This window comes from Aptenodytes forsteri, unplaced genomic scaffold (genome assembly GCF_000699145.1).
Source record: "Aptenodytes forsteri isolate BGI_AS27 unplaced genomic scaffold, ASM69914v1 Scaffold189, whole genome shotgun sequence".
In the NCBI taxonomy this organism is placed as follows: Eukaryota; Metazoa; Chordata; class Aves; order Sphenisciformes; family Spheniscidae; genus Aptenodytes; species Aptenodytes forsteri.
Genome location: NW_008794490.1, coordinates 1,612,230 through 1,624,431, shown reverse-complemented (window position 1 = coordinate 1,624,431; position 12,202 = coordinate 1,612,230). Strand labels below are relative to the sequence as shown.

The following is a 12,202-nucleotide window of genomic DNA, read 5'->3' as shown; positions in this document are numbered from 1 at the left end:
TGGAATAGCCTGCTTTTGTAGGTCATGCTGGGCTGCTCTGAAAGACTGCTAGGCACTAGGTTTTTGATGCAATATATTGATAGATAGTTATAATGCTTTTTCATTATATAAGTTGAGAATGAAAAGAATCTTTATTGATTTAAGTTTTTAATAACTCTAAGCTTTCTTTTAATTTATATCAGGATTTGGTAGGTGAGAAAATAGAATTCTTCATATGGAAAATGTATAAAAGTATTTTTCCTAAAGGATCTTTACTGTTTGCGTTACTGCATAATTCAGAAAAAATGTTTGGAAAAAAAATTCTGATCTTAAAACCTCATAAGTAGTCTTTGCCAAGATAATTATAGGTAAACGGTCCTAAATATTACTGACTTTCTATAGTCGTTATATTTCTTGGATCCTGAATGACATACCATTGATCTGTGTGTGATTCAGGCACTTAAATCTTGTATTTTATAATCATCTCTGTGTGTGTTTTACATGTTTTAAATCATATAAACTAGAGCTGACTAAAGAATTCAATTTGTAAAGTTAGTTTTAAATTCTTCAAGTTTTGTGCTTGCACTTTTTAATGTCATTTTCTACACTAACACTACTGCATCAGTCTTTTCTGTACCACTGGAACAGCTGATAGTCTCTACAAGACATTGTAAAACGTTTTTTTGAGAAACGTTTCTGCTTGTATGCTCTTTTTTTCCTTTCAGATTTTTCTGGAATGTTTTCAAACTCTTTCACTAGTGTTGTTTCCCACTTGTATATTTTAAAATGCCTTGAACAATCGTCCTATAATAGAGTGATCCTATTGTTGTAGTGCACAGAGCAACAGACAATCCTTATCTTGTGGAAGCTGTAGTTATTACATGTTGATTAGTTTTCCTTTCTGTTGTGCAATTCAGATTCTGCTGGTTTAGCAGACTCATCTGATTAGCCAGAGACACTTCTTATTCCCAGTTTTTGAAGAAAATTAGTAGTTACAGGATGAATTCTTAAGCATTCTTTTGAAACATACCAAACTTCGACTATTCGGTGAGCTACCAAACTGTATTCATTATGTGTTACTTAAACCGACAAAGATGAAATTTTTCTGTTTAGGATCTTGAAAGCTACTGCTATTTAGTTCGTAGGTGCCACATCATGGGCTCACACTGAGCTTTCTTTGCTATCTTTGGCCATGACCAAATTTTAAGCACGTTTTAAAAGCTTTATTTCCAAGGGGACTCTTCACACCAAACTTTATCATCTTTGTGAGTAACTGGCTTCCATTTTGTCTGCATACTGAAGACTGTTTTAAGAACTGTAAACTTTGACGTGCTCAGATATCACCTGTGTATTCTGAAAAGAAGGATTGTGTCTAATATTCTTACTGCACTCCAGAATTTACTGTTGGAAGTAGACATAGGGTTACTCTAAGGTTCACTTTTTAAAAACTTTGTGGATGCCTTCCTATTGCTGCAATACGTCCATTTTCAAGGTTTGCGTATTTAAGAATACAATAACTTCTGATTATTTATTACCTTAAAGTGTTCCTTTATCCTGTCTGTGCATACCTGTATATATAAATCCTCTTAAATTAGGGTCATCCCCATTCTTACTCTTACTAGAGGGATTTTAAGATACATTTCAAAACCATGTTCTTGATGCGTATCATGCACGTGGAGGTTGTATTCTGTGCTTTCAATGACCTGCATATATTTTCTTTTTCAAGAAAGAGGACTGAATCAAAGTGAAACTTTTAATTTAGTTTTGCCCCTTTTGAAACTTTAGCTGAGTATTAGTGTTAGAATACGTGAAACACTTGTGTCATTCTCACTGTCTCTGGACGCTGCTGTAAGGATGGCTTATTTATTTGAAATCTCTGTTTCCTTTCAGAGAGACTTAATGGCTTTTTCACTGTCTTCCAGGTTCTCATATTAACTAATATCATGCTGGGTATTTATCTCTTTGGATCCTAATTATTTTCTGTTATCCTCAACATGGAATGGAATTCAGTTAAATGATCATTTTGGAACGCAGAAAGACAATTACATTTGAAGTAATTATTTTGGATCATGTTGGAGACACCAGCCATCCTTAAAACAAAAAAAAAAAAATGAACACTGTTGGAGGAAGTCTTTGACATATATGAAACTATGCTCTTCATTCAATATATTGCCCCATTTCCGTAAGTTATAAAGTTGTACATGTTGTAGTATATGTGACACAAATTGGTCGCAGATTTTTACCAGTCCCAGCGTTCTTATTCCCAGAACATGCTCTGTGAGAGCAGATTAGTTAAGAATGTTCTATCTCCATCCTCTTCCCTTCCCCCAAAAACAGTCTAATCTTCCTTGGAGAAGTAAAGCGTACAGAAACCTGTTCTACCTATTTTTGTGCATTTATGTAGTTGTAATAAAATACACATTTTTCTTTAATATATATATTTTAATGAAGACTAACGTCACTGGTGCTGGGTAAGTGCACAAGTCAGGACTTGATTAGTCCGTCCTTGGTAAAATGAACCTAAATAGTGTTATATTAAGTGCTGGTGCGCTGTGCGCAGTTGTTTTTTGAATACGCCCACTTTTTTAGTGGTTGAAATTATTTAACGGTTTTCATTATTTCTCAGCTCTTCAGCTGTGGTTTTAATACAGCACTTCATCTTACATTGGGATATGCTTTGTTTTGCATCAAGCTATGCATAGTAAAGTTTTAATTGCTTTAGAATAATTCTACACAAGTTCTGCTGCTTTATTTTTGTTTCAGCAGAACTGCAAGATGTGATTACAGTCTGAAATGCACAATTCTGTATTCTGTGGCAGCATTTTGTACATTCATGGAGCGTGTTGCTCCTTGGACTATCCTGAGTTTTGTTCGTCTGCCATTTTTTCCAAACTTCTGCTGTCTTTCCGGAGTTACCTTTTCTCGCTTCCATAAATTTGGTATGGGCAACAAGATTCTAACTTGCTTGATGTAGGTAGTCAGTGAAAGTTTTAATTGCAGTTTAAGAACAAACTGCTGCTGTTGAGAAAAAGTTGAAACTTTCCCTGATAAATACAATTTTCAGGGCAGTGAGAAAACTGTGAAAAAGAATCAAACTGATCATCTTTGGCTTACTTTTTTCTTTCTTCTTAGTTTACACTTGTTTGTTAGCATTTCTTTATTTTTAAAATGGTTACGTGTGTTATATGCCATGATTGACATGGCAGTAAAAACTTTCTATATAAATTGAAGTCTAGAGCTGAAGATTGGAAACTGCAGTAACCCTGCATTTAAGATTGATAGCAGACTTCACTATTTGTGTGTTCCTTCTTTTTTCCAATGAAAACAGTTGAGTTCTGCCTCTGAGAGTGGACTGCTTTTTGAAGACGCTTAAGAGCAGGGAGGGAAATAAAAAGGAGGCGGGGGTTCTCAGTCAAGGATGTTGCTGAGGGGGTATGTGTAAGAAGTTCAGTACCTGACCTAATAAAGTTTTTCTCCATGATTGTAGAGAGAGCTCAGTTGATCTAACAAAATCATGAGCTTTTGGAAAATGTAAATGGCTCATATAGGTTTGTTGCAGGATTACCCAGGCTACTAATCCACAAAAGCAGGATGAGTTACTTCCCCCATGGATTTTCTTTGTTTGACCTTCTTAGTAATATCTTTCGAGACAATAAAATGCAGATTCCTTAAAGCAAATGGGGATCTTCTTTAATCTCACTTACTCTAGTAGCTACAGGAGATAGGGTGTTTCTTGATTCATGGGAGAAAGAGTTTTGTAATGTTCTAAAAAAACCAAATTCCCAGTTAAAACATGTAAATGTACTATATCTAACTTTTTTTTTTGCACATCAGTGATACCATAAAGCACTTACATTTTACTGCCTGGATTTTTCTGTCAAGTAACAAGGTCACTTGGGAACTGCTGCATCTGTGACTAGATATGAGTGTGTTTTGTTTAAAATAAGCGTTGAGGTCTTCCTTTCTTAAAATAGTGCCTATTCCTTATAATTTCTGAAAAGTGGAGTCTCATGGACTGCGTAAGCTCGTGTTATTCAGGGCTTGACATTCAGGAAAATTGCTCCTGCTGATAGCCTGCATGTTCTTTGTTTTTCATACTTCCACAAGCAAGAGAAAAATGTGTCCGAGAAGCTCTGAATTCTTCTGCACTTTAATATTCCTTATTTGTCAGAAAAAGGTTGGGGGTTTTTTCACTGTTAATGACCATTCTACAGATTGAAAAAATTTTGCTTACTATAATCTTAAAAACCTACGTTAGTGAATTAAATGAGTCGTTAAACTCATAATAATGTAGGTTACGTTTAAACTAGTGTAAGACTGGACTATCACTGCAGAGACCTGTCTCCATTGCTACAGTTGCATGTTTCTGTTGCTTCCCTTGTTTCTCAACATCAGCAAATCAGGCAATCACATGGTTGTTTTGCCCAGCACGTGGCTGAAAACTAGTTCATTACATGACCACATATTTCTTTGTACTGGCATGGTAATGATGATAAGAAACCATTGCAAGGGACTGAGAGCGCCAAAATGTCCATTTCAGCGGCAGCACAGTCCTAAACTGATTGAAGCAATCAAAATGTGGAGCTATTCCCTAATTTTTTTTTGTCCTGGATATACATACAGAACTGGTGTACGTAGAGATACATAGCCAAGTCATATTTGGCATACATATGGTTAAACATTTTATACGTACTCTTACAAGAATAAACAGATATTTCCTTTTACTTTCTCAGTCCATTGGGAACCTGAACAGTGCTCTGGTAGCAATATTTACTTGATCTGTCTTTAAATTTAAATTTTAATCTGTGATGTAATTTGTTTCTGCTGATAGCTGATTTATATTAACTAGATGCCTCTGATAACTTGAGTAATGTATCTCTGGCTTGTGGCAGGATGAAAACAAAACAGTTTCTACACCTCACTTGAAAAATAGGTCTGACAGGATATCTAAGAATGAAAAATAGTTATTTGCACAGACCTAAGAGACCTCCTTTTTATCTTTGCAGAAACTTTTCTCAGCTTTTCATTTCAGATGCTATGTGAAGTGTACAGTGATAGTTTATAGGGGAATTTAAGCTTTCTCATAAAGCATGCTCTATTTTGACAGGTCTTTCAGCATAGTCTAGGACTGAACTACTACTTAATCTCCAGCTATTTGTACTGACTTGCTGAGAATGAGAACAAGATTAATCAATAGCATGTAGTTTCGTGCTTGAACTCTCAGACAGTGCTACCTTTATCTTTTTTTTTTTTCTTGCATAGGAAATCAAAGGCAAATACAGGACTTACAAAACAGACACTTAAATGAATGTTCTACAATGTCAATTAAATGACTATGAAGTAGAATGCTTATCTGTAAATCTTTCAGACCATTGAATAAATTCTCCTTTTTCTCTTAAAAATCTAAAATTGTGTTGATAATCCAAGTGGAAGGTCTCCTGGGGGTGGAGGAGGAAATTCCTTAAATCACTGTATGGAAATGCATTGAAATACGACTGGATCATACAAAGTAACTTGCAAAGCTCAAGTTCCTTAGTTGTCAGCCTTCTTTGCAGAGGTCTTTGTAGCAAACAGACTGGAAGAATTAAAACTTAATAAAGGGAGTTCTGCCATAATTGTCTTATAGTAATGCTCTGTGGTGAGGTACACGAAGTTACGTAAGGTTATTTGACTATGTCTGAATGAAGAAAGATCATGATGACCTTTAAGACTCTGATAATAGGATGGCTGGGATGGGTAGCTCTTTCTTGCAATATGAGAAGCATGCTGGTCATATGCCTTAAGTAAAAACTTTAATTAATTGTAAGGAAGTAAGTGTGCTCAGAATCGAATCTGTGTTTAAAATTTTGTTCTCTTTGCAGTCTACAGCTCCAGCAGCTGATTGCAGGCTAGTATCATTGTCTTTAGCCAGTTCATTTCTGTTGATACTCTGGAGTCTGTGTTGGATTCTTTCTTTTTTTAGTCCTAATTCCCCGCCCCCACACTTGGGGGAAAGTCTTCAAAATGCTATCTTAAACAGCTTCATTTGTCTCTTTAATCAAATATGGAAATGGCTTAATAAGAACGATACTGTTTGTGAATTAGCAAACCCAGAGCAGGATTGGTGGCAGCCTATCAAACCAGTAGCTTGTAATATAAAAGCTGCCTTCTGTTACATTTTCAATACAATTATGAAATTAAAATATAATATCCTTGGACGTGTATAAACTTGTGCCAGGCGAAGGATAGTCAAAAATAGTAATGTGCATATTATTGATTGCTGATCCCAGAAAACGGACATGATGATGTCAGTCTGAATTCACTAAAATGCAAAGACTTTCAGGAAGAATTAGATACCATCAGGAGGGAACCCCTACCAGTCTTTACTTCCAGTGTTTGAAAAGGATTTTCAGTATTTCTTGACTTACGGTTGTAGCATTGTATTCAAGTGAGTCTTGTGTTGACTTGGTAAATCTGCCTGGTTTGTAATGTTTTTGTTGTTTTTTTTTTTTCCCTTGTTTTTTCTACCCAGCTTCTGCAGCCTGACTGTCTTAATAGTTGGAAACATTACATACAGAGACTTGATTTGATATTCCATTTGGCATTTCCCATATTATAATCTTCACCTTTTTTATGTTATGTAAATTTCCATCCTATCTTTAAAATTTGGACTACAGGAACCTTCCATTTATAATACGGTGTTTTGAAATGAAATATTTTGTTAATGTTCATGTTCGTTCTTTTTCGTCACATCAAAATACTTGAAGTACAAAACAATAATCATACAACGTGTGAATATAAAAAGTTGTTAATGAAAATGGTGTGGTTTCCAGTTTGATGCAGTTTATTTTTGTGTTATGCTGTAGGTCTGTCAAATGGTTTTGGAGATGGAAGTAAAGAGAGAGCATTAGATGATACTCCGGGAAGAAAAGTTGAACCTCGTCGCCGCTGTGCATCAGAATCTAGTATTTCATCTAGTAACAGTCTTTTGTGTAACTCAAGGTAAAACTGTAAATCTGAAATACAAATTTCAGCTGGAATATATCGATTTTCTATCCTGCTTGTGACCCACATCAGAGGATTGCACAAATTTTGGAAAAAAAGAGTACATTTCAATTTTCTCAGTTGTGTGTCAAATCTGAGACACCTTTCATGATTTAGTGTTCTTTTGTTGAATTCAGGTTATTGCAGATCCAGGAAGTTACACTTCATGCTTGACTATGCTTCTCTTGCTCTGTATAAATACATACACGTTTGTGTATGTATCTTGTTTTAATTACCTTTCTAATCCTGAACACTAAAAACGGGTGTGTTTATTTTGGTGAGGGGATCAGAGAAGCCATTTCCAAAGCAGAGTCTTGTACACAGGGAAGGTAAATTCAGTAGCTGTAGATTATCAGTCTATGATTTGGATTACTGGCTAGTTACTGCAGTGATGATAGTACCTGTTACCAACTATTGACCTTCTCTTTGTGAAGTCTGTTGTTTAAAGGTAGGACTGTCAGAATGGTCACCTGTGCCACCATTGATAAATATTTCTCCATCACCAATGGTGCACATCTTCCAAAAGCACACTAATCTCTGGGTAAAAGGTAGCTGTCTCCAGCCCTGGGCTATGAGGATGGGGCATACAGGAGTATAGGGTAAATCTCTTTTTAAAATTAAAAGAATAAAAGGCTTTGTTCATGTGTTCAAGTATGATATTAAACTTCTTAAGGGAATGGTGTTAATGCACTCATGTCAAACATCTTCAGGAACAAAGAGAATTTAATATTGCATCTCTTGTAAATGTGATATATTGAGGATTTGATCTAGAATAATTGCTGTTCAGATTCTTTGATCTCTTAAAGAAAACTCAAATGTGCAGAGAACAACCTTCCCATTTTGTGTATAGACATTCCACAGTTGGAAGACTTGAATTTGTAGTGTAAAATGAAAGAGAAAATAATTGTTTCTCCTATATAGTGGAACTGTTGGAGCAGAGGGAACATGTTTCCATTTCGCCAGTATCCACTGTAACGCTGGAGACAAAGGAGCTTGTCTCATTTATGCATGTATAACCTGTACAGCAGTTGAGATGCAGTTGCATACTGTTTGTCTTTTGCTGATAACCAGGCAATTCTGTGCATGAAAATAATCTGGGGTTTTAGCTTTTATGTAGTTGTTTGTGTTTTGTTACATAAAATCTGTTAGAACTTGCTATTCTGATTTTACTGTGTACTAATGAATTTTAATTTTTTTTTCAAAGTCTTGATTTATAGTGAACAATGTTAATTACCAAGTAATGGTTTTACTATTAATGCTTTTGTAGTTTCAGCCTACCGAAGTGTGGTAAAGGTAAACCAGCACTTATACGAAGACACACACTGGAAGACCGAAGTGAATTGATTTCATGCATTGAAAATGGAAACTATGCCAAAGCAGCAAGAATTGCAGCTGGTAACTATAAATAATTGAATTCTTAATAATATTGTATAACTATAATTTTGTCCATTTATTTGACAGATTCTAAAACCAGGCAATTCTGTGCAGAAAAATAATCTGGGGTTTTAGCTTTTATGTAGTTGTTTGTGTTTTGTTATATAAAATCTGTTAGAACTTGCTATTCTGATTTTACTGTGTACTAATGAATTTTAATTTTTTTTTCAAAGTCTTGATTTATAGTGAACAATGTTAATTACCAAGTAATGGTTTTACTATTAATGCTTTTGTAGTTTCAGCCTACCGAAGTGTGGTAAAGGTAAACCAGCACTTATACGAAGACACACACTGGAAGACCGAAGTGAATTGATTTCATGCATTGAAAATGGAAACTATGCCAAAGCAGCAAGAATTGCAGCTGGTAACTATAAATAATTGAATTCTTAATAATATTGTATAACTATAATTTTGTCCATTTATTTGACAGATTCTAACATTCTTATTTTCGCTGCTGAAATACATCTAAGTGTCCTGAAAGTGGTGTTGATAGCATTGCAGAAACTACTGGTTTCTGCTTTTGACTCTTGAAAGACTTTGAAGAGAACAGTACCTGATTTTGGTTTTTTGATGAAAAAGTGGTATTTAAAGTGATCAAGCTACTCTAGTAATACAAGCAAAACTTGGACTGAAGTACTATTTATGGTTCTGGCAATATTTTGTTGGGCTTTTTCGTTTAGGGTTTACTCCTCATATACTGTTCTGCATAAACGTGTTGACAAATGGGTAAGACATGGTATGCTTTGATTCAGGAAAAATTTGAAATTGGAAAGAATGGAAATTTCTAGGAATGTAGAGGATAACAACTTACAAATTTTAGGGAAGTAACTATGTTCTGGTGATGCGTTTACCACCTGTTTCAATATTTTAATTGCATTACAAGGTTTAAGTAGGTCATCTCTTCTGTAAGGAGAATTGTGTTTGTGTAACGCCTCGCTCCACGCTGAAGTTAGGCGTCAGCCTTGCAGTGTCTAGCAGGCCTGTCTTTAGTTTCTGACCTTACAACTCTTCGCCCCCTCATCCTGGGTGTTCCTTGTCCAGGACTTTTATGTCTTTCTAGTGCTTTTATCTGACTCTGTTTGCCTTAGTCTGTTCTTTCATCCCCATATGATCAATTTTGTTTTTCTTTCTTGCAGCTAATCTGTTTTCAGCTACTGCTTCATTACTCTTAGGTTTAGTATCTTTATTATCTGTATGGTAACCTCTTATACAGGACTTAACTTTTTCCATTTGCTTTTCTTACTCTGTCCTGGGTAGTCATACATTTAACACTTTCCACTTAGAATTCCTGTACCTTTTTATTTAGAACTCTCCTTGATTTCTCTTAATTCTGTCTCTGTTCTCAGATACGTTCTACTGCTGCCTAAAAGGAGGAGCTAATGACATTTGACAGCATTATTTTATATATTACTACATATTCTGTCTAATTTGAGCTCTTTTGGCTGCCTTCTGCACCCTGTTACCTCAGCAGATCAAGGAGAGGAAATAAGTAGGAGTGAAGTGAAATCTCCTGCTTACACTCTGTGCATAACTGGAACTTTACCATGATTTACTTTTATTAGTAAAATCCCAGATTTTACAAAGAAACTAAAATAAAGGGGTTTTCCTTCATGGTAAAATGTCTGAAATAGTTCTGTTTGACAGAGTATATATGCTTTAGAAACAAACGCAGTGCTTACAGTTGTGCTCTCTTCAGGTCCAAGAAATATCTTGTTTCTATTTACAAGATGCTGTCTCAGAACCTATGGTATGGTATGTTGTAATACTGCAGTTATGATGGGATGTAGTTTTGCATTGATTAATGGATGTAATCCTTGTCATGCACGCACACTGAAATATGTTAGTTCAAACACAAACAATATTACAAGAGTGCTGTTGAAATCACAAAGCCAAGTGTGCAAGTTAGCACATGCTGCTTTCTGTAATACTGCTGCCATGTTCAGCATTTTTGACTTGTGAGACTGAGGTGTGCTTTAGAACTAGGTCCACTCAGTGTACTGGACAAGTTAAGATTATTATGGAAAAACATGTTCTATATTGAACTATGAAGATTATCTTGAGATATAAATACAGAGGAAGGATGAATTAAAGTTTCAAAAGTGACTCTGAATTCTGTCTAACTTTTGGGGCTTGGACTAGCAGGCTTAATAGGGTTTTCTTGATTTTCAAATAGAATTATCTGTATGTAATAGCTTGCTTTCCTTAGTGTGCAAGAGCTCTGGAAGATGAATAGACATGTGCTATGAGTGGTTTTCATTAATAGCTGCTGTATACAGAGATGCGCTGAGGTTTGTAGGCCTTTGATTCCTTTATAGGGTCAGGAAGTTGCTGCGCCGAAGTGGTAATGTGTTCTTCTGCCTGTCCCTCCTGAGCCTTGCCCAATCCTTTTGCCTGGCTATTCCTTGTTCCCTGATCCAAGATTCTTGTCTAGCTCTCCTGTTCCATACTCTCTCGTGCTTTTCGTCCTAGTTTTCAATTCTTTGTCCCCATCTTCGTCCAGTCAGTTGCTCCACCTTGTCAGATTTTTTTTTCCCCCCTCAGTAAATCTTAGTGACAGTATTTTTCCCAGCAGTGTCTAGATGCTGTCTTTCCCTTTAGTCACATCAGACTGGTGAGCAAGAGTGGGCAGGTTGTAGGGGAACATTTCGCTGCATTTGACTCAAATAGCTTTCCCCTCTGCGTGGTCGTAACTTCAACAGGTAAAATTTGACAGCAGAGAGAACACTTTGTCCAGCCAAGAGTTACACAGTAAAAGGAAAGTCTCAATTTATCATTTGTGTTAAAGAATGATCCATCTATGCTGCTGATACCACAGCTACCTCTCGGGTGGCAGTAGTTTTGGAGCTTAAATATGCTCAGTGTCAGTGGATTTGTCCGTAGGTTAGGTGTTAAAATCAAAGTTTCCTCCATGTAATTTAAAAAAAAAAAAGAAGAAAACAGCACTGTGCACTGTTAATATGATCATCTTTCAGTAAAATAGACTTTCCTGTTTGTGGCTGAAGTTTCTGGTTTAAAATAAAATCGGCCTATGAAGAGCTCGCATTCCTTGCTGAAAGCTGTGCAGATACTGGGTGTGAAGGTTTTAGCTCTGTTTTTGAAGACAGAAATGCCTTAAAGTTTTGAGGCTTGTGACGCTGGCATCTAATGGGTGGTGTTTTGCTCAACTTCCCACAAAAAATTAAACAGTGATACTGGAAAAAAAAACACTAGTTGTTTTAAAAATATTGTAAGAAGTAAAAAGTCTGTAAGGGGAGGAAAGTATAATGAGACATCCTTATCTTTACCCTAAACTATGTAGAATCTTAAGTCTGGCTTGTGGTATTTCGTTACTGTTCATTTTCAGCTAGTGAGAGTACTGTTATGTAAAATCTTAAGCAGTATGTTGTCCTGACTGCTAACTTAAATTCATTGTCTCTCATAGCTTGAGAAAATAAATGTTGTATTTATTTATGTTGTAAAAGAAAACTACTAACCATATGTGCTAGTGTATTAACCCCCTATCACCACATGGAATAAATTCTGACTAGGAAAAATTCTGAGACTCTTCCCTACTCTGTATACACCCAAGAAGTCTCTGAGGGAATCTGGCTACATGCATCCTGTCAGATTGTGTATGACCTTCTTCTCAGCATTAAAATATCATTTTCTTTGTTTCATATCAACTCTGCAGCTGAGATTAATGTAGATTTCTTTTCTTTCTTGTTAGCTGCCCTGAAGAAGAGGACTTGTACTGTTTTTATATACCAGATACAGTTCAATATATATT

General features: G+C 35.7%; 1 protein-coding gene across 1 annotated transcript in view; it reads left to right on the top strand.

The window, feature by feature from the left end:
• BRD1 (bromodomain containing 1) overlaps nucleotides 1–12,202 on the top strand; it is a 63,132-nt gene that overhangs the window by 43,057 nt on the left and 7,873 nt on the right. Inside the window, exons 8-9 of the mRNA XM_009290908.1 lie at nucleotides 6,825–6,960; nucleotides 8,270–8,397. Coding sequence (XP_009289183.1) covers nucleotides 6,825–6,960; nucleotides 8,270–8,397 — 264 coding nt within the window. The remainder of the gene's footprint in view (nucleotides 1–6,824; nucleotides 6,961–8,269; nucleotides 8,398–12,202) is intronic.